Here is a 27,949-nt window from a genome sequence, read left to right as displayed (position 1 = left end):
ATGGGTCAGCGAGTAGCGCCGGCTTTGCAGGTGGAGGGGATAGGGTAATGAGGCCCCCAGGTGGCCAGCGGAACCCCGGCTCCGGACAAAAGTTGCAGCTCGGCGCCGGGCCGCTGGGCGGCGAGCGCGTGCGCGCGTGCGGGCTGGCGCTTCCGGCCCCGGCCGAGGTGCGGGTCGGCCCAAGAGGTGTGTTGTTGTGGCGCGAGGGATCCTGGGGATGCTCTAGCCACGCGCCGCCGCCGTCTCCTGGGGTGGTATGGGTTACCCGGGAGGTGGGTCAGAGGCTCGTCCGGTGCCCTGCGTCCCGGCGTCTCCTTAGGGCGCGTCTTCGGGTCCGGCCAGCGGTGCTGAAAAGGGGGAGAAGGTTGGGGGTAGGGAGGAAACAAGATCCCAGTTCAATAGATTTCTCCGCAGATCCTGTGCCTTCAAACCCTACGAGTCCATACTTTAAAACAAAATGAAGAAATTAAGGCTTAAGGAACTAGAGAGTCGCCTGCAACAAGTGGATGGATTCGAAAAGCCCAAGCTACTTCTAGAACAGTATCCTACCAGGCCGCACATTGCAGGTAGGGCGGTGGTTCACCACGCCCCTTCTTTCGGCGTTAGCCCAGTCTACTCTGTGATAAAAATAGGACAGTTATTTGGATACAGATAATGTCTAGAGAAATTTTGCCCAAAGATCACCTAGTTAGGTCTTCCTTGACACTGCAGCTCACGGCACGCCCTCCACACACACACTCTCTATCGTTTTACTGTCTGGTTTTCTGCGTATCCCTTAACACTGCCAAACAGTGTTTTTAATGTGTTTTTTTCTCCTCTCATATTATAATCTCTTTGAGGACAAGGAATTTGTTAGTCTCGTTCATACTTGAATTCCCAGTGCCTAGAAGAGTCGCTGGTACTATTTAGGAGCTCAGTAAACATTTACTAAATAAGGATCAATTTCCTATTGCTACTAATTGCGTAGGCAAGGATTCTTGTGCTCTACTCTGCCCTAGAAATGAATACCAGAGTTGATAGTGGAAGGATAGTTTAACAAAATCAGAGTATGTGCTGTATAAAGATGAGCATGCATATTAATTTTAACAGATTTTCTGAGTATTAGTATTGTTGCTTCATGCCAGACATTGATACTGGGAGTACAAGAGAGAATACAGGAGAACATATATTTATGTTACCGAAGTCATTGGGAAGCCTTAGGGGAAAAAAATTTATTACTATTTTTTGAGATGGGGGTCTCACTCTGTCACCCAGGCTAAAGTGCAGTGGCATGATCACGGCAACTGCAGCCTTGACCTCCAGGACTCAAGTGATCCTCCTACCTAAGCCTCCTGAGTAGCTGGGACTACAGGCACGCACCATCACCCTGGCCAATATTTTTTATTTTTTGTAGAGACAGGGTCTTGCTATGTTGCCCAAGATGGTCTCAAACTCCTTGGCTGAAGTGATCCTCCCACCTTGGCCTCAAGAAGTGCTGAGATTACAGGCATGAGCCTCTGAGCCTGGCCCCTTAGGAAAATTAATTTTCTGAGAGTACCTGCAAAGAGGAGTTTTTTTCCAGTTCCAAAATAGTTGTTTCTAAGCTGCCAGTAAAAGTCAAGGAGGACACATGTGTATTTACACTTAACTCCAAGATACTGTCATGATTCCAACCAAAAATTCACACAAAACTACTGTGTCTAGGTTAAGACCAGTTTTCTCAAATAATGACTTACTAGTCTTCTGACTGTAGGTTTTTTTAGTGGAATCCGATTTAAAAAATAGTAACAATCTGGCCAAGTATGGTGGCTCACCCCTATAATGCCAGCACTTTGGGAAACCAAGGCAAGAGAATGACTTGAGGCCAGGAGTTCAAGATCAGCTTGGGCAACACAGTGAGACCCTGGCTCTTAAAAATAAATAAATAAATTAGCCAGGTGTAGTAGTATGCGCCTATACTCCCAGCTGCTGTTGCTAAGGCAGGAGAATTGCTTGAGTCCTGGAGTTTCAGGCTGCAGTGAGCTCTGATCCCACCACTGCACCCCAGCCTGTGTGATAGAGATAGACCCCATCTCTGAAAAAAACAACAACAAAAAAAAACCTCTGGATCCTCAGGTATCAATGGCCAGCAGTCCTTGCTGGGTTCAGATATCTTCAGGGAAATATCAGTGGTGGTGGTATTCATGTTTAACCTTCAGTATATCTAACACCCAGTAGTTCTATTATCAGGTCTCATTTGTAGATTATGAATATATATATGTCTGTAGACCATGAGTTTATGTGTCTAAAGGCTACATTGCAGAGCTTATAGTGCTTGTGTTCTGGTGACAAACTTGCTACAACAAAGTTCTGTGGTTGGGTGCAGTGGCTTATGTCTGTAATCCCAACACTTTGGGAGGCTGGGGTGGGAAAAATCGCTTGAGCCCTGGAGTTCGAGACCAGTGTGGCAATATGGTGAGAACCTGTGTTTAAAAAAAAAAAAAAAAGGTTTTGTGTCTTTGTGATGCTAATGCTTGTTTGATAGTGGTTTCTAGTCTTACAGATTTCACAGATAAGTAAAATTTCAAAACAATTTAGGAAACTGATACAGAGTTGCTAAATTTATGTTGACAAGAAAGGATTTTTTTAAAACCTATTTACTCTTAATGTTCTTTCATAAAAATATTTCAGCATCAAAGAAAGAACCTATGTGAGTGTATGGCAATGTTCTTAACAAGCTGAGGAAAAACTAAACATTTTGACTTTTCTCATTTTACATCAGAGACGGGTCACAGTTTTGTCATTCTTGGCATTGCTAGCAGAGACTATTTTTTGAGAACCACTGGTGGGTATTAGCCTCCTTTATGCTGCCTCTTACTACATACCAAATTATTACACCTTATCTTTTAAAAAAATAATCTGGAATGGCATTTAGGGGAAGATTGAGTAATGCACAAATAAGATTTTAGTCATCAGCTTGCTTATTTATTCTCTAATTTTTTTTTTTTTTAGCATGTATGCTCTATACAATCCATAACACGTATGATGACATTGAAAATAAAGTCGTTGCAGATCTAGGATGTGGTTGTGGAGTACTTAGCATTGGAACTGCAATGTTAGGAGCAGGGTACGTAATGCAATATATGCTATTTGGGTATTGGGTGGCTTTAATAAGGAGCATCAATGGGATTAACTGAATTATATTTATGAGACTCCACAGAATGAGATATAGGGAGCAAAAATCTGATACTGAATACATTTTGAACCGGCAGAAGATCTAAACAAACTACAAAAAATAAATTAAAATGGTAAAAGCAGCAGTTCCTTTTATACAAACCTGAGTTTCCAACCCCTGCCAGGTTTGGAAATTATGCTATTGAAAAGCAACACCTGACCAGGCACAGTGGCTCACGCCTGTAATCCCAGCACTTTGGGAGGCCAAAGGGGGCAGATTAGTTGAGTCCAGGAGTTTGAGACCAGCCTGGGCAACATGGTGGAACCCCATGTCTACAAAAATACAAAAATTAGCTGGATGTGGTCCCAGCTACTTGGGAGGCTGAGGTGGGAGGATTGCTTGAGCCTGGGAGGTTGAGGCTGCAGTGCAAGATGGCATCGCTACACTCACCTGGGTAGCACAGCAAGATCCTGTCTCAGAAAAGAAAAAAAAAAAAAGAAGAAGAAGAAAACACTCAGTCTTACTTTGCTAATTGGGTTAGAAAGATATATGGTTAAAACGAAAAAAGCTAATTTTGGTTTTGTTTTTCCGTGGGAGCTATAAATCGCCACTCTTTGTGTGTGTTTTGTATTTATAGGTTGTGTGTTGGATTTGACATAGATGAAGATGCATTGGAAATATTTAATAGGAATGTGGAAGAGTTTGAGTTAACAAATATTGACATGGTTCAATGTGATGTGTGCGTATTATCTAACACAATGTCCAAGTCATTCGATACAGTGATTATGAATCCTCCCTTTGGGACCAAAAATAATAAAGGTTTGTAACAAGAATCGGGTATATTGGTATATTTATAGAAAAGATTTTTTTTTTTTTTTTTTTTTTTTTGAGATGGAGTCTCGCTCTGTTGCCCAGGCTGGAGTGCAGTGGCCGGATCTCAGCTCACTGCAAGCTCCACCTCCCGAGTTCACGCCATTCTCCTGCCTCAGCCTCCCAAGTAGCTGGGACTACAGGCGCCCGCCACCTCGCCCAGCTAGTTTTTTTGTATTTTTTAGTAGAGACGGGGTTTCACCGTGTTAGCCAGGACGGTCTCGATCTCCTGACCTTGTGATCCGCCCGTCTCGGCCTCCCAAAGTGCTGGGATTACAGGCTTGAGCCACCGCACCCGGCCTAGAAAAGATTTTAAAGCTATTTTTAAGATCAGGCACAGTGGCTCAGGCATGTAATCCCAGTGCTTTGGGAGGCTGATTAAGGAGGATATTTTGGGGCCAGGAGTTGGTAGCCATCCTGGGCAACATAGTTAGACCCTGCCTCTACACACACACACACACACACACACACAAATTTTAATTTGCCAAGTGCGGTGGTGTGCCTATAGTCCTAGCTACTCAGAAGGCTGAGGTGGGAGGATCACCAAGCTCAGGTATTGAAGACTGCCATGAGCTATGAATGTGCCACTGCACTTCAGCCTTGGTAAGAGCAAGACCCTGTCTAGAAAAAATAAAACAAAAATAAAAACGCTTTTTATCACAGACTGTTTGGGCTAAGTGATTTTATCACTCTTCATTAAATAAACCAAGGCTAAGTGATTTTATTACTCTTCATTAAGTAAACCAATCTCTTACCTGTGTAATTCTTATAATTTAAATTTCAATTTGTTTAATGCATGACTAAGAAATTGAGTTTTTCAACTTTTGTTTTTACAGATTTGTATTAAGTAAACAAAGATAGTCATGTCATTTATTGTATATCTCCCATTTGCTTTCAGGAATAATTTGCCTAACCCTTATGAATGAATATGAAACATATAAAGAATTTTATACTTATAGAACCTGTTTTTTAATGTCTTAACAAACCCAAGGGTTTCTACATGTGCCCATCAGTAACAGTGACTCACTGTGGCTATTAATTTTGTGGGTACTGTGGGCAAGGAGGTTAGGAAGTCAGTGAGGGTAGGAAAAAACATGCATAGTTTAAAAAGTACCCTGACCCCACCAAGAGGATTCTGAATACTACTCTATGCGTTTCCTTCTCACCTTTTTGAAAGTCATTAATGTTGGAATATAATACTAAATTTTTTACTTGATCCTTATTTAACCAAGACAGTGAAATTCTGGTTTTATTCTACCAACCTTAAAATAATATTTTGATAGTTTATTTGTACCCTTATTGCTGAAAGATTTCAAGGTGGCTATTTTGAAGTTTGGAAGAAAATGTTTCTAAATCCTAGTAACTTAATCTTCTATTTTGATAATAGGTAAATAGGAGGTTTTTTTCTACTCTTCACAGGGACAGATATGGCTTTTCTAAAGACTGCTTTGGAAATGGCAAGAACAGCAGTATATTCCTTACACAAATCCTCAACTAGAGAAGTAAGTTCAAATCATCTGATATTCTGTGGCATTTATTTTTAAATTCATGACAGTGTTTTTAGGATTTACTGTGAATACTAGATACCACAATATCTATTTCTCCTGACTTTTTGACATCTTAAACTTAGGAACTACATTTTCAGCTTAACCAGCTAGCATCTGATTGGCTTTTTTCCAGGCTATAAGACTTCTTTCCTCAAAGATTTTTTCAGACAGGAACTGTTGCCAGAAGAGAGACTATAACTCAGGAGTAGAGAAGTGTGTTATAACTAGGATTATGGTATGTTTTGGTTTCTCTGAGTAAGTCTTAGTTGATCCCTTTTGTCCCATTGTCCTCGTGTGGCCTGATGTACTTAAGGGAGGCAATAAGGCCAGGTTTTCAGAACACTGAACCTGGAGCTAAACAGATCTGAGTTCAGAAATCAGCTATTCTATTATTACTTTTGCAGCATGTAACACACGGAGAGGTGTATAAGTTGTATTCCAGGAAACTGGGGGGATGGGCAGTACATTTTTTTAGTGTCAGTATAACATGGTGGTTAGGAACGGAGATTCTGAAGCCAGACCAGACTTTCTGGGTTCAGATCCAAGCTCTGCTGCTTCCCAGCATTATCTTGGTCAAGGTAATTGAGCTTCATCATCAAGGTAATTGAGCTTTTGTCATCTGTACTATCCTCACCTGTACTGTAAGTGTAAGGGAGTAAGAGTACCCAATAATTCATAAGAATTGTGAGGATTACATGAGTTAATATTTACAAAGCACTTAGATCAGTGTCTGACATGTGTAATTGCTATGTGCTAGCTACTATTATTTAAATCATACATGTATTCAAAGATTTTAAAGTGATTTTGTAGGAAAAATAGTTAATTCATGTAAATACAGTGTATAAGAACTGAGTTGGAAATAATATTTTAGTTACATGGTAATCTGATAACCTTTTAAAAAGCATAAAATATAACAGCTAAAAAGAACTATACTGCTAACAATAAGTAGTGGTACATGTAGGCAAGCAACAGGACACAACATAGCTAGTAAATAAATCCTCACTATATATGAAAGCAAACACCAGTTAAACATTGGTATCCAAACGTGTGTCCCCAAGAATACCCTTAGGTTTGATGATTCACTAGGAAATCTCATAGAACTCAGCATATAGTCTTATTCATGGCTATGATGTATTACAGTGAAAAGATATAGAGCAAAATCAGCAAAGAGAAAGGTGCATTAGGCAGAGAATGGGGGAAACCAGGGGCAAGCTTCCCGAGTCTTCTGCCAGTGGAATAACACAGGACACACTTAATTTTCCCAGCATGAATTATTGATAACACACGTGAAACATTGCCAACCAGGGAAGCTCATTAGAGACTCAGTGCCCAGGGCTTTTATTAGGGACTGATCATGTAGGCAATTCCCTTTCTGACACATTAGACTCCCAGTAGGAAAACAGGTGTTCAGCATAAACAGTGCTAGGCACAGTGAGACACTATTATTAAGGGAGTAGGGAGTGGGAACCTTCCCAAAATCTAAGTTCCCAATCTCCAGCCAAGGGCCAAACTTGTAAGCAGGCCTTTCTAAGGATAAGCAGCCAGGCCTGCTGTGAACTCTTTTCTGCACAGCTTGGCATAACATGAATTTTTTTTTAAATTATACTTTTAAGTTCTAGGGAACATGTGTATAACATGCAGGTTACATAGGGATACATGTGCCATGTTGGTTTGCTGCACCCATCAACTCGTCATTTACATTAGTTATTTCTCCTAATGCTCTCTCTCCCCCAGCACCCCACCCCTAGCAGGCCCTGGTGTGTGATGTTCCCCTACCTGTGTCCATGTGTTCTCATTGTTCAGCTCCCACTTATGAGTGAGAACACGTGGTGTTTGGTTTTCTGTCCTTGTGATAGTTTGCTGAGAATGGTGGTTTCCAGCTTCATCCATGTCCCTGGAAAGGACACGAACTCATCCTTTTTTATGGCTGCATAGTATTCCATGGTGTATATGTGCCATACTTTCTTTATCCAGTCTATTATTGATGGACATTTGGGTTGGTTCCAAGTCTTTGTTATTGTGAATAGTGCCGCAGTAAACATACATGTGCATGTGTCTTTATGGTAGCATGATTTATAACCCTTTGGGTGTATACCCAGTAATGGGATTGCTGGGTCAAATTATATTTGTAGTTCTAGATCCTTGAGGAATCGCCACACTGTCTTCCACAATGGTTGAACTAATTTAACACTCCCACCAACACTGTAAAAGTGTTCCTATTTCTCCACATCCTCTCCAACATCTGTTGTTTCCTGACTTTTTAATGATCGCCATTCTGACTGGTGTGAGATGGTATCTCATTGTGGTTTTGATTTGCATTTCTCTAATGACCAGTGATGATGAGCATTTTTTTCATGTTTCTGTTGGCTGCCTAAATGTCTTCTTTTGGGAAGTGTCTGTTCATGTCCTTTGCCCACTTTTTGATGGGGTTTTTTTTTTCTTGTAAATTTGTTTCAGTTCTTTGTAGATTCTGGATATTAGCCCTTTGTCAGATGGATAGATTGCAAAAATTTTCTCCCATTCTGTAGGTTGCCTGGTTACTGTGATGATAGTTTTCTTTTGCTGTGCAGAAGCTCTTTAGTTTAATTAGATCCCATTTGTCAGTTTTGGCTTTTGTTGCCATTGCTTTTGGTATTTTAGTCATGAAATCTTTGCCCATGCCTATGTCCTGAATGGTATCGCCTACGTTTTCTTCTAGAGCTTTTATGGTTTTAGGTCTTACATTTAAGTCTTTAATCCATCTTGAGTTAATGTTTGTATAAGGTGTAAGGAATGGATCCAATTTCAGCTTTCTACATATGGCTAGCCAGTTTTCCCAGCACCACTTATTAAATAGGGAATCCTTTTCCCTTTGCTTGTTTTTGTCAGGTTTGTCAAAGATCAGATGGTTGTAGATGTGTGGTGTTATTTCTGGGCCTGTGTTCTGTTCCATTGGTCTATATATGTTTTGGTACCAGTACCATGCTATTTTGGTTACTGTAGCCTTGTATCGTTTGAAGTCAGGTAGCGTGGTGCCTCCAGCTTTGTTCTTTTTGCTTAGGATTGTCTTGGCTATGTGGGCTCTTTTGGTTCCATATGAAATGTAAAGTAGTTTTTTCCAATTCTGTGAAGAAAGTCAGTGGTAGCTTGATTGGGATAGCATTAAATCTATAAATTACCTTGGGCAGTATGGCCATTTTCACGATATGGTGCGCTACACTTTCAGAGAAACTTCTCTAGTGACGAACTATAGAAATGATCCCTGAAAGTATAGTCTTGGCATAACATGGATTTTATAAAACTCAGTTTTACTGCTTGAACTGAATTCCCATGTACACAGATCTCTGCCAAATGGTTTCTAGGATAGCTAGCTGTATATATTAATGAAATAATGCTACAGAAACCATATGAGAACATTACACATCTTTGATAGATTTCTGAAATAGTCATGCATCCTTTAACAACAGGGATATGTTCTGACAAATGTATTCTGAGAAATGCATCCTGAGGTGATTTCACCATTGTGCAGACATAGAGTGGACCACCGAGGCTCTGTGGTTAGTCTATTGTTCCTAGGCTACAAACCTGTCAACCTGTTACTGTATTGAATACTACAGGTAACTGTAACACAATGGTATTTTTTTAATCTAAACATATATAAATACCAAGAAGGTAATGTGTTGTGCTATGATGTCTTTTTTTTTTTTTTTTTTTGAGGCGGAGTCTTGCTCTGTCGCCCGGACTGGAGTGCAGTGGCCGGATCTCAGCTCACTGCAAGCTCCGCCTCCCAGGTTTACGCCATTCTCCTGCCTCAGCCTCCCGAGTAGCTGAGACTACAGGCGCCCGCCACCTCGCCCAGCTAGTTTTTGTATTTTTAGTAGAGACGGGGTTTCACCGTTTAGCCAGGATGGTCTCGATCTCCTGACCTCGTGATCCGCCGTCTCGGCCTCCCAAAGTGCTGGGATTACAGGCTTGAGCCACCGCGCCCGGCCTATGATGTCAAGATAGCTACATCACTAGGCAATAGCAATTTTTCAGCTCCATTTATAATTTTATGGGACTACCGAAATATATGCAGTCCCTAGATAACCCCAAATGGCATTATATGGTGCATGAGTAGCTTTCTATCACTTGGATTTATTGTATGATTTGGTTCAGATTGTTAAATATATTGAAATTGATTTCTTATTTTCAGACTACTATCCATTCAATCGAAATTTTTATAAGGGTCTAGATTCTAATGAAATTTTAAGCTTAAAAACTCAATCTCAATTATTAGTAAAAAGCAATTTTAAAAAATCATTAAAAATCAGCTCATAACAACATATTGTTTATGTTCAGCATGTTCAAAAGAAAGCTGCGGAATGGAAAATCAAGATAGATATTATAGCAGGTAAGACAAATCTCAATCCTAATATCCAAAAGGGCCAACATGCATTCGCCCAACCAAAACTTTCATGCAGGTGCTGACAAGATCTACTATAAAGTATGCTTTACAGTGTGGCAAAATGTGCATGATTGGTAATAGATTGGAAATGGAGTAAAAGCAGAGTGATCACTTAGCTTGAGACTGTCCTAATTTATGCAATTTACTGAAAATTTCTAATAGCACTCAGGTATTTGGTCACTCCAGACTCAGGCAGAACACTGTATAGCAGCACAATGACTAAAAACATGGGCTTGGGGCCAGGCATGGTGGCTCACGCCTGTAATCCCAGCACTTTGGGAGGCCGAGGTGGGCAGATCACCTGAGGCTTAGAGTTCGAGACCAGCCTGGCCAACATGGTGAAACCCCATCTCTACTAAAAATACAAAAAATTAGCCAGGCATGGTGGCACACACCTGTAATCTCAGCTACTTGGGAGACTGAGGCGGGAGAATTGCTTGAGTCCCAGAGGCAGAGGTTGCAGTGAGCCGAGATTGTGCCACTGTTCTTCAGCCTGGATGACAGAGGAGACTCAGTCTCAAAAAACAAAAAGAAGGCCGGGCGCAGTGGCTCAAGCCTGTAATCCCAGCACTTTGGGAGGCCGAGACGGGCGGATCACAAGGTCAGGAGATCGAGACCATCCTGGCTAACACAGTGAAACCCTGTCTCTATTAAAATACAAAAAACTAGCCGGGCGAGATGGCGGGCGCCTGTAGTCCCAGCTACTTGGGAGGCTGAGGCAGGAGAATGGCGTGAACCTGGGAGACGGAGCTTGCAGTGAGCTGAGATCCGGCCACTGCACTCCAGCCTGGGCGACAGAGCGAGACTCCATCCCAAAAAAACAAAAAAAAAAACAAAAACAAAAACGTGGGCTTGGATTTGGTCAGATCTTGGTTTGAAATTCATTCATGGAAAATGCTATCAGATTATTCCCGGGTAATCTTTCTAATTTCATTTTTTTTTCTTTTTTTTTTGGGAGACAGAGCCTTGCTCTGTTACCTAGGTTGGAGTGCAGTGGCAACCTCCACCTTCCGGGTTCAAGCGATGCTCTTGCCCCAGTCTCCCGAATAGCTGGAACTACAGACGTGCACTACCATGTCTGGCTAATTTTTTTATCTTTAGTAGAGACGGGGTTTCACCACATTGGCCAGGCTGGTCTTAAACTCCTGACCTCAGATGATCCTCCAGCCTCCGCCTCCCAAAGTGCTGGGATTACAGGTGTGAGCCACCGAGCCTGGCCTCTAATTCCATTCTCTAATTGCCCCTGGAATCAAATAACATTTATCTTTTTCTTCTAAATATCAACACTATGAGTAAATCATGTTTGATACATTTTTATTACTAAATTGGGTAATAATCACAAACATCAAAACAGGAAAAGCATGTGACTAGAAGCTAATTATAATCTAAGCCCAAAATAAGAGTGCAATAAGGGAACATGTTTTTTCACAATAAACAATGAATTGCCACTGTAGTGTTAAACATACAGCTAGATATATTACTGTTCATAATAATATAACATATACATCTGTTCATCTTCCTGTTATTTTCAGTGTTGCATTACTTAGTTTTAGGGGTGTTTTTTTTTTGTTTTTGGTTTTGTTTTTTGAGATGGAGTCTCCCTCTGTTGCCCAGGATGGAGTGCAGCAGCACGATCTTGGCTTACTGCAACATCCACCTCCTAGGTTCAAGGGATTCTTCTCCTGGCTCAGCCTTCACGAGTGGCTGGGACTACAGGCGCACCACCACACCCAGCTATTTTTTAATTATTTTTGGTAGAAACGAGGTTTCACCATGTTGGCCAGGCTGCTCTCGAAGTCTTCACCTCAGCTCATCTGCCCGCCTTGGCCTCCCAAAGTGCTGGGATTAGAGGCGTGAACCACCACACCCGGCCAGTTTTAGGTATTATATGCAGGATGGAACACCTTAGAACAGTCCCAGTAGTATACCAAGCCAGAGCCTTGCTCCTCCAAATGTGGTCCTCAGACCATCAGCATTAAAATCCCTGGGATTTCCTTGTTAGAAATAAAGAATTTCAGGCCGGGCATGGTGGCTCACGCCTATAATCCCAGCACTTTGGGAGGCTGAGGCGGGCAGATCACAAGGTCAGGAGATCAAGACCATCCTGGCTAACACAGTGAAACCCTGTCTCTATTAAAAAATACAAAAAAATTAGCCAGGCATGGTGGCGAGCACCTGTAGTCCCAGCTACTCTGGATGCCGAGGCAGGAGAATGGCATGAACCTGGGAGGTGGAGCTTGCAGTGAGCCCAGATTGCGCCACTGCACTCCAGCCTGGGCGACAGAATGAGACTCCATCTCAAAAAAAAAAAAAAAAAAAATTTCAGGCTCCACCCAGACCTACTGAATTAGAATCTGCATTTCAACAAGATCCCCAGGTGATTTGATTGCACATTAAAACTTGAAAGCTGTGACATACAGTAGACTACTGCCATCCCTCTAAAATAGATCAGTAGTAAAGAGTTTGGAGAATCTACATTATCTTTAGAAGGAAGATATATGAAAAACTGGTTTTCGTTTTAGAGCTCTGGAGGAAAATGGGTACTTACTACAATTATTAAACTCTGGGTAAGAAAATTTTGAAATAAGCATGGTTATTATGAGATTAAGTTAGCTACAGACTATTGGGAAATTAAAAATAGAAAGGTGCCATCCTTTTCATAAGATTTACTTTTTGGTCCACTTTTTATCCTTCTAAACTCTTCACTTGTAACCTCAAATTTCAGTATAAATGGCCATAATAACAGAAATGCCAAGCTGCCATGGCCAATGCTGGGAATATACCAAGCCACTACTTGGATAAGTTAAAGGCTCTAAAATGTTCAGTTTACCAGCACTTAATACTTTTCTTAGTTTTTTTTGTTGTTGTTTAGTCAAGGGTGGTAAATGCTTGGAAATATAATTTTATCCTTAGGTGGCTTTTGTTTTACAGAGCTCCGATATGACCTGCCAGCATCATACAAGTTTCATAAAAAGAAATCAGTAAGTCTCTTGATTTTGGCTGGTCTACATTCGGTATTGAAAAGTTTTCTGGGCTGGACGTGGTGGCTCATGCCTGTAATCCCAGCTACTCGGGAGGTTGAGGCAAGGGAATCGCTTGAACTCAGGAGGCGGAGGTTGCAGTGAGCTGAGATTGCCCCACTACACTCCAGCCTGTGCGACAGAGTGAGAGTCAGTTTCAAAAAAGAAAAAGAAAAAAAAAAAGAAAAGCTTTATGACAAGTAATTATTTCTAGTGTTATCAACTTTCCTGTGTAAATATAGAAAGACAGCCTAGGAGACACCATAAATGGCCTGTGGGAAGGACCCATAGTCAACAGCTAATATTCTAGTTCTTTATTAAATGCTCTGGGTACAAAAAGAAAAAAAAAAAACTGTTTTTGCTCTTTTCATATAGTATATATTTTATTAGTTTGTACTAATACATTCTCATATTACAAAGGCAATTTAATGGAAGAATCTTCCTTTTGATATTTGAATCATCTGAAATAACACAAACAGAACTATACATTCAAAGAAATCTCATTTGCATAACAAAAAGACAAGTTAAACAACAACAAAAAAATTTTTCCTTTCTCACAGGTGGACATTGAAGTGGACCTAATTCGGTTTTCCTTTTAAAAGCCCCTGCAAACAAAAGTAGTTTAAAACCTATTTAAAATGAATAAAAAATTGGTTTACTAAACTACTGGTCTCCAGCACCATTTTCTGTTTTCTGTTGTTTGGATGCAGGTTCTTCTTTGTCTGTTTCTTCTCTTGCTCTTTTCACAGGTCCTATAATGTAACAATTAATTTTTGTTAAATTCAACATAAGTACTGCTCTATTTTAATACTGAGTACAATTACTAATAATGATACTGTTGAAAAAGATGCAACAACTTCCTTGCACCAATGAGAAAAGGCTTTTGTTTAGTACAGACCTAAGCTCTGGATTCATCTTCCAAATTATCCTGTCCTTGACTTATACAACAGCATAACCAAGGTAAATCATAATAATCAAGAATGGCACTTATCCAGGAGTTGAAAAGCCAAATCCCTATTCTCTGGCAAATCATTTATTTATGGAAGTAAAAATTTTCTCATGAAACTACCAAAGGACTTAGGAAAAAACTTACCAGTTGCACCATTTTCATCATGTTCATCATCACTAGCAAATTTCGTTTTCTTGCCCTGAAACTGTACTTTTCCTTTACCAGACCCAGCCTGGGCAGCTTTATTACCCTTTCCTTTTCCTTTAAATCTACGACCTGTAGAGACACAATTGAGCACTCTGTAAAGAATTTTTAAGTCTCTTGTCAATGTTTTTGAACACTGATTAAAGTTTTTGCTCAAGTAAATGGGTTCAACAACCAAACTGTTAAAGAAAAATCAGAATAAATGACCTTTTGACTTCCATTTGTTTAGGGATTCTTGTTGGTCTTCTATTATTTTTTTCAGTGCTGCTTTTTCCACCTCTCCTTCTAGTACTTCCCAAGTCACTTCTTTGTTCCTTAATTGTAGGTTACCATTATTTGCATCTTTGGCTTTACCCAAAGCTTCCTTGGCTTTTTCTTTAAATAGAATTATCCCCTATACCAGAGACAGAAAACAAAAGCCATAACCTTAGTTTTTTAGTCCCACAATTAATTTCTTTGTTCAAAGTAATTTTTTCTACCCTGCAAACCTTCCATGCCTTTACCAGTTTGAATGAATTTCACTGAACAGTAGAAAAGGAATGCTACAGAAGTAAAACTGCAATAATCAATATGAACAGTTATTCATAGTATAATTCAGAAACTATCAGACATCACATATAGTGACAATAACAACAAAGTAAATGATCAAGTAGAAACTAATTTAGTATAATTCAGAAAATATCAGACATCACATCTAGTGACAATAACTGTAACAAATGATCAAGTAGAAACTAATTTAATAAACACAATTTTTAAAATTGCTTTCTACTAATTTTCTCTAAGTTTCTACAGATTTTCAAACTGACTGCTAAAAAGCATAGGAATGTTTCCAAACCTCCTTTGCTCCTCTGACGAAGTCTATCCATTTTATTTCACCATGATTTGAGAAAAGTATGTGTAAATCTTCTCTACAGGTTTGATCATCTAAATCACCTGAAAATTTCAGCAAGCATCCAATCTTTTCTTCTAGAGATTTCTATAAAAATATACAAAGCGATCAAAAAGTTTCTTAAAAGCAACAACAGACCATAAATGACTCACACCACATTATAGCTATACAAGAAAGAGCCTAGAAACCAAAATGCTATTTTAAAGTAGTTTCTCCTGCCCAGGCAGCAAGAGCAAAACTCCATCTCAAAAAAAAAAAAATAATAATAAATAAATAGTTTCATAGTGTTGGTGTTTTCCTTTGTCATCCTTTATCCCAAAATGGCTTTCAATATTATTTGATCTCTTATACAACTGGCATTTAGTTATAAACTACATAAAATCTGGTTATTAAACTATCTTGGAAAATAATTCTAGGCAGTATTTATCATACTTTAAAAATTTTTTAGGCCAGGCGCAGTGGCTCATGCCTGTAATCCTAGCACTTTGGAAGGCCGAGGTAGGCGGATCACGAGGTCAGGAGATGGAGACCATCCTGGCTAACACAGTGAAAACCCCGTCTCTACTAAAAAAAAATATACAAAAAATTAGCTGGGCATAGTGGCGGGTGCCTGTAGTCGCAGCTACTCAGGAGACTGAGGCAGGAGAATGGGGTGAACCCAGGAGACGGAGCTTGCAGTGAGCCCAGATCGCGCCACTACACTCCAGCGTGGGCGACAAAGCGAGACTCTGTCTCAAAAAAAGAAAAAAAAAAATTTTTTTTAGAGTCATTATTATTTTCCCCAAACAAAAAATTTTAGCTGTAACTTTCTAAATAGAAATACACATCAGTATCTTAAGTCAAAAATAAAAGTCAGTATTAATCTATGATTAGAATCTTTAGAAGTTATAGGACATTTTCTCATAAAAATAAGTTCTAGGCATAAATGAACTTTTTCTGAATATTTCAAAATATATTTTCCTGTGTTTTATTATATTTTTTATTTTTAGGCAGGGTCTCACTCTGTCACCCAGACTGGATTGCAGTGGCATGATCTTGGTTCACTGCAACCTCCGCATCCTAGGTTCAAGTGATTCTCCTGCCTCAGCCTCCCTAGTAGCTGGCATTACAGGCATACACCACCATGCCTGGCTAATTTTTGTATTTTTAGTAGAGGCGGGATTTCACCATATTGGCCAGGCTGGTCTCGAACTCCCAACCTCAGGTGATCCACCCACCTTGGCCTCCTAAAAGTGCTGGGAATACAGGCGTGGGCCACTGCACTCGGCCTTTTCGTATTTTAGAACATATTTCCTATCCTTAGTGTTCTCTTTTCCCTCAATGTAATACCTGATATATTGCTTTAGTGCAATGACAACTATAGATAGCTTTGCTTACATATTTTCTTGAAAAAGTCCTCAGACTTAAAAGCTATTCATTTAACTATGAATTACAGATATACTAGATAGAAGTAATATATACTTACCATTTCAGCATCTTCTTCTAACTTTTGTTTTGCTTCTTGCTCTCTACAAATAAAAATATCATAATTATAACATACTTCCATTTACTATATAAGAAAATTAAGTCCTAATAAAGTTAACCAATCACGATCACTAAACTTACTTAACCAAAGTCAGAAGTCCTTAGGTTTTTTTGATCGTCCAATGCTAGACTGCAATGCAATTTGCCCCGAAATTGTCAAGGCAGCTTAAGATCTCAATGTTTCACTAGCAAAGAGAAAGGTCTACTGCCACTATTTCAGAGCTCACCAACTATATTTCTGTCAGAGCATTAAGGAATTCAAAGTATGTCATGATTAGTTCAGCATACTTACTGTTTAGCTCTTAATTTAGCTTCCACTTTGTTTTGTTTTCTTTCTTCATTTTTTTTGGCAAAGTAATCATCCCTAAAGAACACACAGTACAGAGGCTAAGTTCATGAGAACAAAGTTAAGACTGCAGATTAATTTGAATAACTTAGGACATGACATGGCAATAAATGTTGCACACATTTACTATCAACATAATCATCAACTAAAAATTCAAAATATGCCAAAGAAGTTACTCTCTCATGTTGTTTTAAATAACAGCTTTACTAAGGAAAAATTCCATGTGCCACAAAATTCACTCTTTTAAAGTGTACCTTGAATGTTTTTTTAGTATATTCAGTTGTACAACCATCACTACTAATTTCAGAATATTTTCATGACCCCAAAAAGAAACCCCCTATCCATTAGCAATTTCATGTTGATTTTCATTTATCATTCATGTATAGGGGAAAAAAGTGTATCAGAAGTCATGCAAATAATATTGCAGTTTTCTATAGTGTTAATTCCACAAAAGGAGAAAATTCTAAAATCCCCAAGATCTAAGAATAACAGCAATTATAAAAACCATGTTAAATAATTGAGGAATTAACACTGATACTATGACTGACACTATGACTGTGATCCATCACAGTGCATCTCTAAGTCAATCAGGTTTAGTATATACCATTTAGAAGACCGTAATGCACTAAAATACTAAAAATATTGGCCTTTCAGGGGATGCTACTTCCATGCTCCTTACCCTAGTGTGTCAATTCCATATAACTAAAAGGCCAGGAGAAACATCAGCAAAAAGACTTACTTGAAAAGTATTAGCAGGTCTGTTTCTTTGTACTTCTGGTCAGGGGTCTCTACAAACTTCTTAGCAGATTCAATGCTATCAAACACAACAAAAATTGATCCCTATAAAAAGGAAGGAAAATACTTTTTAAGTTATTTCCCATATATTTTAAAACTAGAAAAAGTCTGTATTATCATACCTTAAATGCTTTATGCAATGTTCTTCTCATCTGAATATTTAGTACTTGACCTTTATCTTCTAACCATTCTTTTATGTCATCAAGAGTTGCATCAGTTGGGAAGCCTTTCTGTGAAGAGTGGGAAGTAATGTACAAATAACAAATAATGACTTCTCAGATAAACAATTGGAGAGAATTTGATGCATTTTATCTTGAAATGAACCCAGAATATACCTATCTATCTCTATTTATCTTTGTTAATCACTTTTTTTGTTGTTGTTGTTAATCACTTTTTTTTTTTTTTTTTTTTGAGACAGAGTCTCTCTCTGTCTCCCAGGCTGGAGTGCAGTGGCCGGATCTCAGCTCACTGCAAGCTCCGCCTTTCGGGTTCACGCCATTCTCCTGCCTCAGCCTCCCGAGTGTCTGGGACTATAGGCGCCTGCCACCACGCCCAGCTAGTTTTTTGTATTTTTTAATAGAGACGGGGTTTCACCATGTTATCCAGGATGGTCTCGATCTCCTGACCTCGTGATCCGCCGTCTCGGCCTCCCAAAGTGCTGGGATTACAGGCTTGAGCCACCGCGCCTGGCCTATCTTTGTTAGTCACTTAACAGCCTTGTTTAGGAGCTACTACTCTCCAGTGCAATAAATGTGATTCATCTGGTATTTGCTTCAAAATAATTCAGTTGAGGCAAAAATAAAACAAGATGATTTGCATGTTCTGTTAATAACTAGTAAAGCTGGTGATGGTACATTATTGAATCTATTTATATACATCTGAAATTTTCCATAATAAAAAAAACTATTTAAAAATACATTAAAGAAAATTGTAATCAAATTTAGCTGCTGATAAGAACAGCTAATATGCAATAGGTGCTTAGAATATGTCAAAGATTTGATCCAATGGTGTATTTTTTTTTTCATTTAATTCTCACAACAGTTCTACAAGGTAGAAAATATCCACGTTTATGAAGATAAAACTTAGGACCAGACATGGTGGCTCACACCTGTAATCCCAGCACTTTGGGAGGTCAAGGTGATTGGATTACTTGCGCCCAGGAGATTGACACCAGCCTGGGCAACACAGGGAGACCCGTCTCTACAAAAAATGTTTAGCCACGTGTGGTAGCATGCGCCTGTAGTCCCAGCTACTCTGGAGGCTGAGGTGGGAGGATCACTTGGGCCCAGGAGGTCAAGACTGCAGTGGACCATGATCAAACCACTGCATTCCAACATGAGCAACAGGATGAGATTCTGTCTCAAAAACAAAAAGAAACTTAGGTTAAGAATATTACAAAAGGACATAAAGTAATTAGTGAGGCTATGATTCCTGAGCCCTTATTCTTCCACACTTTACTTTCTAAATAAATGTAAGATGTTTAAGTGCATCACAGGCCCACTTACAATATAAACAGATCTGTTTTTTACATCATTTTTATACTCATCAGTCACTTCAGGTAGGGGTTTGCTTGGAGACCTTCTGATTTTAGTTTTATCTTCACTGATTTCCATGAGTTCTGCCTTGGATTTGCTCAATGCTTCCACAATTACATTAAAGTCTGTTGTTAGACGGTTCAACCTGAAGAGTACATATAAAAATGTAAGACTCAGCAGTAGCACTCACTGTAAACAGAAAACCTAAAGATTATTTTTAAAAGCTTGTTACCTGTTGAATTTTATCATTATCTCCAAAGGTACCCAGCCTTCATCCAGTTTTATCTGTTCCTTTAGAAACTTGTCCCGTGGCAAATTGAAGTCGCCAAAATAATACTGTGAGATAATTACAATGTATTTCAGAACACTGTATAATATGAACTCTAATCCTGACATTACTCTACAGTACCAAGTTATTTAAAAATACATGTCATAAATTACAAAAGGCAATAAACATTTTCCCCAAATATATGATAATAAAATGTTTACAATACAAATTAGCAAAAAGATAAAACTAAAATGTCAATTATTAAAATAGTGTAAGTAACAGATGTGTCAATAGACTAGAAAACCTTAAAGAAGAATATATTTAAAGATTATATGAAAAGCCTCTTGCAAATCAGTGTGTAAAGAACAGATGGTTAAATAAAAAGAACTGGAATAAATTGATTAATCACTCAATTTTTATTTTTATTTTTTGACACAGAGTCTCCCTCTGTGGCTCAGGCTGGAGTGCAGTGGCATGAACTTGGCTCACTGCAACCTCCATTTCCCAGGTTCAAGTGATTCTCCTGCCTCAGACTCCTGAGTAGCTGGGATTACAGGCATGTGCCACTACGCCCAGCGAATTTTTGTTATTTTTAGTAGAGACCCAAGGTTTCACCATGTTGGCCTTGAACTCCTGATCTCAAGTGATCTGTCTACCTCGGCCTCCCACAGTGCTGGGACTGCAAGCATGAGTCACCACACTTGGCCTTCTAATTTTTTAAAATTAAAAAATAAGGGACAGGGGCCAGGCACAGTGGTGCACGCCTGTAATCCCTGCACTTTGGGAGGTCAACAGATAGAGACCATCCTGGCCAACATGGTGAAACCACATCTCTACTAAAAAATAGAAAAATTTGCTGGGCGTAGTGGCGCACACCTGTAGTCCCAGCTACTCAGAAGGCTGGGGCAGGAGAATCGCTTGAACCTGGGAGGAGGAGGTTGCAGTGAGCCAAGATCGTGCCACTGCACTCCAGCCTGACAAAGAGTGAGACTCCATCTCAAAAAAAAGAAAGTTGGCGGGGGAGGAGGGGGCAGGAGTGCTGGTTCATGCCTAATCCCAGGACTTTAGGAGGCTGAGGTGGGTGCATCGCTTGAGTCTACGAGTTCAAGACCAGTCTGGGCAACATGGCAAGACCCCAGCTCTACAAAAAAAAAAAAAAAAGGCCAGGCATGCATGGGTGGTACGTGTCTCTAGTCCCAGCGCAGGAAGCTGAAGTGGGAGGATTGCTTAAGCCTGGCGGGTTGAAGCTGCAGTGAGGCATAACTGTGCCACTGTACTCCAGCCTTGGAAACAGAGTAAGACGCTGCCTCAAAAAAAAAAAAGAAAAAGAAAAAAAAATTAAAGTAAACGTTTATCATATTTAAGCATAGAGGTACTCTCAATATACACGCAAAGGAAAAACCCAAGTATGACTATTTGGAATGCCACAAGTAACATAAAAAGTAAAAGACAAATTTGTCAAGAATTCTTACAAACAAAGAAGAAGGGTAAAAAGAGAACACCCTAAGAGAAAACAGTTAAAACATATTTTATTGGCCTCGCATGGTGGCCCAAGCCCATAATCCCAGCACTTTGGGAGGCTGAGGCGGGTCAATTTCTTGAGGCCAGAGTTTGAGAACAGACTGGCCAATGTGGTGAAACCCTGACTCTACTAAAAATACAAAAATTAGCTGCACATGGTGGTGCACACCTGTAATCCCAACTACTCAAGTGGCTAAGGCACAAGACTAGTTTGAACTCGGGAGGTGAAGGTTGCAGTGAGTCAAGATCACTGCCACTGTACTCCAGTCTGAGTGGAAACCAATACTGTCTCTCTGTCTTAAATTTAAAAAAAAAAAGGACACTTTATTTTTCAGAGGTCGGGTCTTGCTTTGTGGCCCAGACTAGAGTGCAGTGGTGCAACCATGGCTCACTGCAGCCTGAAACTCCTGGGCTCAATTGATCTTCTGCCTCAGCCTTCCAAGTAACTAGGACGACAGGCACATGCCACCATGCCCAGCTAATGATTTTTTTAAAAATTATAAAAAATAGGCCAAGCGCAGTAGGCTCATGCCTGTAATCCCAGCACTTTGGGAGGCCAAAGCAGGTGGATCACTTGAGGTCAGGAGTTCAAAACCAGCCTGACCAACATGGTGAAACCCCGTCTCCACCAAAAATACAAAAATTTGCCGGGCATGGTGGTGTGCACCTATAATCCCAGCTACTTGGGAGGCTGAGGAATTGCATGAACCTGGAAGGTAGAGGTTGCGGTGAGCTGATATCACACCACTGCACTCTGCACTCCAGCCTGGGAGATAAGAATAAGACTCCATCTCAAAAAATAAATAAACAAACTACTGTAAACTAAAAAAAGTCCAACCTCATTTCATTATTAATCAAAGAAATACAATTTAAAGCAATGAGACAGCATTTTTCATCTAACAAACTGGCTTAGATTAGGAAAAAAACCAAGACTACCTAGTATTGACTTGAACACAGAGAACTAGCCATGCAGGTAAGATGTAAACTGACAATTACCAGTGCTTTTTAAAATGTGCATAATCCTTGAGCCAGTATGGCTCCTTCTAAGAATTTTACCTTGAAGAAATCAATAAACATGTTTACTAAGATTTATATATAAGAATATTTGTCAAAGAATGATTACAGCTAAAAAACTTAGATCCTTCATTTTAAAGAGGAGAATGAAAAAATTATTGATTACAAAACTTTTCTCCACAAAAATGCATCCTATGTTTAGCGGGGGAAAGGGAAGGAAATAAAATTGTTAGAAATGTACCACTGTGGTGGGGGATGTTTTTAAAGGTGACGGCACTATGCTTGTGTGGAGGCAGGGGATATATGGAAAATCTCTGTACCTTGCACTCAATTTTGCTGTAAACCTAGAACTGTTGTAAAATATAAGGTCCAGGCGTGGCCATTTTAGTTGCTGGTGTTAAGTTGTGGTGGTTGCTGGTCAGTAACAGCCAAGATGCTGCGGAATCTGCTGGCTCTCCGTCAGACTGGACAGAGAACCATAAGCACAACTTCCCGCAGGCATTTTAAAAATAAAGTTCCAGAGAAACAAAAACTGTTCCAGGAGGATGATGAAATTCCACTGTATCTAAAGGGTGGGATAGCTGATGTCCTCCTGTATAGAGCCACCATGGTTCTTACAATTGGTGGAACAGCATATGCCATGTTATCAGCTGGCTGTGGCTGCATTTCCCAAGAAGCAGGAGTGACTTCAATCATCCCAGCAATCACTAGGTTCAGTTTCATTCCGCTCTCTATGGACCAGTAATCTGATAACCGAGCTCTTCTCTGGGGATCAATATTTATTGACTTGTAGTAACTGCCGCCAATAAAGCAGTCTTTACCATGAAAAAAAAATATAAGGGCCACTAAAAAAATAAAAATTAGTATGAGCATGAAGCAAAGTGTTAAAAGCTTTTAACCTTGATTACCTCAGAAGAGTAGGGTTTGAGAGTTAGCAGGTTGTGGGAGAGATATAACCTTTTCTACATACATCTTAGTATTGTTCTAAGTATTAAACACAGAATGAGTAATTTCTAATTTTTCTCCCCACAATCATAAGGAAATTAATATTAAAAAAAAGGAACATAAGACATTTTAAATGCAGAGACACGCAGCTTAAAAAAAAAACAAAAAAAGCAGTTCAGAGAATTGCAGAAAAAACCCACACCAAACAATATGATCTGAGGGATTCCTTAGCAAGAACATAAGTTTACAGATAATTTCCTATGCAACCATTATTGATATTGTAAAGATTTAAAGGTTTTTTTCTTTTTGACTTTAACTGAACAAAGAACGATTTGCAAATCAGGAAGCCTCCCCAGCCAGAGTATGCTCACAAAGACTCTCAAGTTTCTTCCCCCACCCCGCCCCGACCCCCCAGAACAGTATCTCGCTCTGTCATCCAGGCTTGAGTGCAGTGGTATGATCACAGCCACTGCAGCCTCTACCTTCTGGGCTCCATCAATCCTCCCACCTCAGCTTCCCAAGTAGCTGGGAATACAGGCAAACCGCTAATACACTCAGCTAATTTTAAAAAATTTTTTGTAGAGATGGGGCCTCACCATGTTGCCCAGGCTGGTCTCTAACCCCTGGACTCAAGCCATCCTCCTGCCTCTGTACTGCAAAGGTACTGAGGATCACTTGAGGTTATTACATTAACATAAACATAATACCTAAATCTGAAAAAATGCTAAGAGGGGTTTGAAAACAGATACTATATTAAAGTTACTAGCCAGGCACAGTGGGTCACACTTGTAATCCCAGCACTTTGGGAGGCTGAGGTGGGGCGATCACCTGAGGTCTGGAGTTCGAGATCAACCTGGCCAACATGGTGAAACTCCGTCTCTACTAAAAATACAAAAATTAGCCTGGTGTGGTGGTGTGCTCCTGTAGTCCCAGCTATTTGGCAGCTGAGGCAGGAGAATCATTTGAACCCAGGAGGCAGAGGCTGCAGTGAGCTGAGACTGTTGTAGTGAGTAAGGATAGTGCCACTGCACTCCAGCCTGGCCAAGAGAGTGAGACTCCAGCTCAAAAAAAAGATACTATATTAAAGTTACAATAGCTGAGAACTGACTGGGCAGAAAAAAATTACGAAGATCATCAAAAATATAGTGTTATTTAACAGGGAAGGTACTTTACCAAGGACTTTTATGTTACCTATGTGTCAGGCATTCTTCTAGGTACTTAACATTATATTCACTAATCCTCCAAACTACCTTATGAGAAGGGAACTACTATTATCCTCATTTTATATGAGACTAAGAAGCTAAAATTTTATGAGACTATGAAACTAAAATTTTAAAAAGATTAAGTAACTCTCGTTTATAGTGTTACCTTTTGAAATGTTTGTACATCTTAAGTTTCACAACCTGGCTCCACCAATATAAAATTGTATGCTATTATATGTTCATCTAAGAATCAAAGGCAAACCAAATGTTGAATATGTCCATATACTGAAATGAAATGTTCTTTCTGTATTTGTGTTGAGGTCCTACATTTTCTTTCAAGGAACTTGTTTTTGCAGTTTATAGCACAGGAATCATACCTCAATTTGATGACAGATTTTGGCCTCCAGGGCAGCCATCTTTTCATTATCACCATTTTCAGCCATTGTGGCTATCTGTAAAATTTACCAAATTAGCATAAAGTTATTTTTTTATATAAAACTCAAGACTAGAAAGAAAATGTTTACAAAGTATTAATATCCCATTGTTTTCTTAAAAAATCAGGAATTTCTGTTTTCACAGGTTCAGTTTATTTACTCAATTCTCAAATATCTCAACAAAGCAACACTTTGGAATAAGTGATGAAAAAATCTAAAAACTATAAAAAACCTCTCTCTCTTTCAGTAAATCACTACCCCATCTTCTATAACAAGAACTGTTTATTTCGCTTGGCTGGTCAGGAAAACTTTAGAGAAAAAAACTCCAATCACTTACCAACCACTTCCAGCTTTAAACAGATAACTGTCAGTATGTCACCATGGCTCGCTGTACATTTGTTCGGTTTGGTTCATTTTCTTTTTTCTTTTTTTTTTGAGACGGAGTCTCGCTCTTGTTACCCAGGCTGGAGTACAATGGCGCGATCTCGACTCACTGCAATCTCTGCCTCCCAGGTTCAAGTAATTTTTTCGTCTTAGCCTCCTGAGTAGCTAGGATTACAGGCACCCGCCACCTCGCCTGACTGATTTTTGTATTTTTAGTAGAGATGGGGTTTCACCATGTTGGTCAGGTTGGTCTTGAATTCCGGACCTCAGGCGATCCACCCGCCTCTGCCTCCCAAAGTGCTGGGTTTACAGGCGTGAGCCACCGCGCCCGGCCTTATTTCTTTTAAAATGCAGTCACAACTGACTTACCCAAACCTTGTATTATAACTTTTAAGGTGAAAAACGTTACAGTTCCTTAGATACTCTATGCTAAGGAACATACAAAAACAAAAATGGGAGAATGTGGTCACACTAGCACAACATTAAACTGGGGAGTATGCCTACTAATTTACTAATACATTGGATAGCCAGTTTCCTGTTTCATATTCCTGACGAATACGAAAAAAGGAGGCTATGCTATTGGTTTGCTAGAAATTACAAACCAAGTCTTCTAATTACAAAGTACTTGCCTCCAGGACTCTACTAAGTCACCCAGTCATCCCAATTGTACAAAAGTTATGTGAACAAATCATCAAGAATATTGCCATTAGTTGACTCTAGTTATGAAATGATGTAGGTACACTTCTTGGAAACATCGCCTGACACACTGCAATTGCATTCGCTACCCTGGATACACATAGGAAGCACTTGCAACGGGGTACTGCGTGATCCACATCCCCCTAGAGAAATTACTCAATTTTATGCATTGTCTTGTCTATCACAATTTACACTCCTAAGTTACCACAGTGATCTAGAGCCCCCTACAAAGCAAACGATGAAATAAAAGAACTATTTAGAACTTGCAAAACCTATTTGGCCTAATTTTGGAAATGCGCTTCATCAGATAATTTTCCAGAATGCACGACTGTAAGTGAAATATTACCCACGTTTTCCCGTTTCACACCGAAACCTGATGTGAGCGATGAAGGCCCTAATAGACCAAGAGTGACACTGGGGTACATCTGCGGCCCAAAGTTATTTGGCCTCCAGTCAGTCCCATAGGCTCCACAGAACCCGCCGGCGTTTACCCGTGACCACCTCCGCAGAAACTTACAGAGATGGCCAGAAGCCTTCGGTGAGACTAGAACGCGGTGGAGGTAAAAAAAAAAAAAAAAAAAAAAACCGAAAAGACGCAGTGGGGATGGGGGCAGCCACAGCCCCGTCTCTCAGCAACCGCGGAACTGCCTGGGCACCAGCCACGTGCGGGGAACCCCAGGATCCCGCATTCCTCGCGGGGGCAGCCTCGCCGCCGCCCGCGCCCCCTCCGCTCCGCCGCCTCCGGCTGCGGCCCACGCGGCGCTCGGCCTGAACGTGAGGAAGGCGAGGGAAGGACGGACGCCGCGAGAAGCAGTAAGGAACGGAAACGCGCGGTCGCGCACCAGCAAAGCGGGCCCTTATTGTAGCTGCTCATTAGCCACCAAGAATTGCTCACCTTTAAGGTTCCGGCCCACAGAGCCGCGCCACAGGCTCACACACAGCAACAGTAACGACTCCACTTCCCAGCTCCGCCCGCCGGCCTAAAGCGCTCCAAGAAGATGGGGACCGTCCCGGCAGCCCTTGCGGCCTGGGTGGGCGGGGCCAAGGACGAGCTGGAGCCGTCCCTGTGCTCTGAGCATGCGCGGCTGCCGGGGCCTCCCAGGGACCCTGGAGTCCCCGCCCTCAATCCCAAACAGATTGGGTTAAAAAGTACCGCAGGGTGTAGGGGAATGGCTGCTAGTTTGTGTTAGTATAAACATTTATTTTTAAGTATTTCTGGACGGCGTCTTTACCCCAGCCCTTCCTTTGGCCCTCCATTCATGTGAAGTGTTTTGGGTTTTTTTTCAGATCTTTTCCAAAGATGTGTGTGAATACACACACATACCATGTTGTAGTACTTCTCAAAAAAAAAAAAGGACAAGTGAAATTTAAAAAAAAAAAATCAAAGATCCATGTAATCTTAGTTTTGAAGACAGTACAGTACAGCGTGTAAAAACTGGGTGTCTGGAATCAGACTGCCTGCTTCAAATAATGGTCCTCCTCCTGCTGTGAAACTGTGATCTCGGGCAAGTTGTTCAACTTCTGTGTTCCTCAGGTATAAATAGGACCAATAATAAATACTACCTAGTTCATACAATTGCTGTAAGTATTCAACTTGATGCAATATTGTCAACCTAAAGGGAAAAACTGAGGCAAAATTAATATAAGTAGACAGTTTATTTGAGCCAAGTTTGAGGACTGCCACGTGAGAGCATGGATTCAAATTGCTCTGAATATATGCTCTGATTAGCAGCACTTACAAGTAGATTTTTAAAGAAAAAAGAAGAGGCAATTCCTAAGTTGTTTACCAATAATTTACATTACAATAACATAAGCTATTGATTGGCTATACATTGTTCTTTGTATCACAAATTCTAAGAACATGAAAATGGATGAAGCAGGTAGTAAAAAACAAAGTGACTTTAAACAATTGCCCCCCAAGCATGGTGACTGATATAGTTTGGTTCTCTGTCCCCACACAAATCTCATCTCGAATTGTAATCCCCGTAATCCCCAAGTGTGGAGGGGAGGAACCACACACATGGTGGGAGGTGATTGGATCATAGGGATTGTCAGGCCTCTGAGCCCAAGCCAAGCCATCGCATCCCCTGTGACTTGCACATATAGGCCCACATGAAGTAATTGAAGAATCACAAAAGAAGTGCAAATACCCTGCCTCGCCTTAACCGATGACACTGCACCACAAAAGAAGTGAAAATGGCCGGTCCTTGCCTTAAGCGATGATATTAGCTTGTGAAATTCCTTTTC

General features: G+C 40.2%; 2 protein-coding genes and 2 pseudogenes across 9 annotated transcripts; 2 read left to right on the top strand and 2 right to left on the bottom strand.

Moving 5' to 3' along the window:
* The first annotated feature begins 66 nt into the window (after nt 1–66).
* METTL5 (methyltransferase like 5) lies at nt 67–13,659 on the top strand. Of its 7 annotated transcripts, none has more exons than XM_023201602.1 (8): nt 67–186; nt 415–566; nt 2,971–3,085; nt 3,771–3,952; nt 5,423–5,505; nt 9,871–9,922; nt 12,908–12,957; nt 13,557–13,659. In XM_023201602.1, the coding sequence occupies exons 2-8, from the start codon at nt 458–460 to the stop codon at nt 13,593–13,595; spliced, it is 630 nt and encodes a 209-aa protein (XP_023057370.1). In that variant the 5' UTR covers nt 67–186; nt 415–457; the 3' UTR covers nt 13,596–13,659. The 7 variants fall into 7 exon arrangements, with proteins under 7 accessions (XP_023057370.1, XP_023057368.1, XP_023057371.1 ...); XM_023201600.2 differs by having other exon boundaries at nt 12,890–12,957; XM_023201603.2 differs by having other exon boundaries at nt 129–272.
* LOC111534585 lies at nt 8,729–8,807 on the bottom strand (annotated as a pseudogene).
* SSB (small RNA binding exonuclease protection factor La) lies at nt 13,352–26,732 on the bottom strand. Its single transcript, XM_023201598.2, has 12 exons — nt 26,598–26,732; nt 24,566–24,640; nt 19,471–19,574; nt 19,209–19,383; nt 17,826–17,933; nt 17,648–17,748; nt 16,855–16,926; nt 16,504–16,546; nt 14,985–15,125; nt 14,357–14,543; nt 14,090–14,221; nt 13,352–13,748 (listed from the first exon to the last, which is right to left on the bottom strand). The coding sequence occupies exons 2-12, from the start codon at nt 24,629–24,631 to the stop codon at nt 13,660–13,662; spliced, it is 1,218 nt and encodes a 405-aa protein (XP_023057366.1). The 5' UTR covers nt 24,632–24,640; nt 26,598–26,732; the 3' UTR covers nt 13,352–13,659.
* On the top strand, nt 22,397–22,875 carry LOC111535196 (annotated as a pseudogene). Its single transcript, XR_004229203.1, has one exon. The product of XR_004229203.1 is annotated as a cytochrome c oxidase subunit 7A2, mitochondrial pseudogene (transcript).
* Nucleotides 26,733–27,949: the final 1,217 nt, after the last annotated feature.

This window comes from Piliocolobus tephrosceles, chromosome 11 (genome assembly GCF_002776525.5).
Source record: "Piliocolobus tephrosceles isolate RC106 chromosome 11, ASM277652v3, whole genome shotgun sequence".
Taxonomy (NCBI): domain Eukaryota; kingdom Metazoa; phylum Chordata; class Mammalia; order Primates; family Cercopithecidae; genus Piliocolobus; species Piliocolobus tephrosceles.
This window is presented reverse-complemented; position numbering and strand designations above follow the sequence as displayed.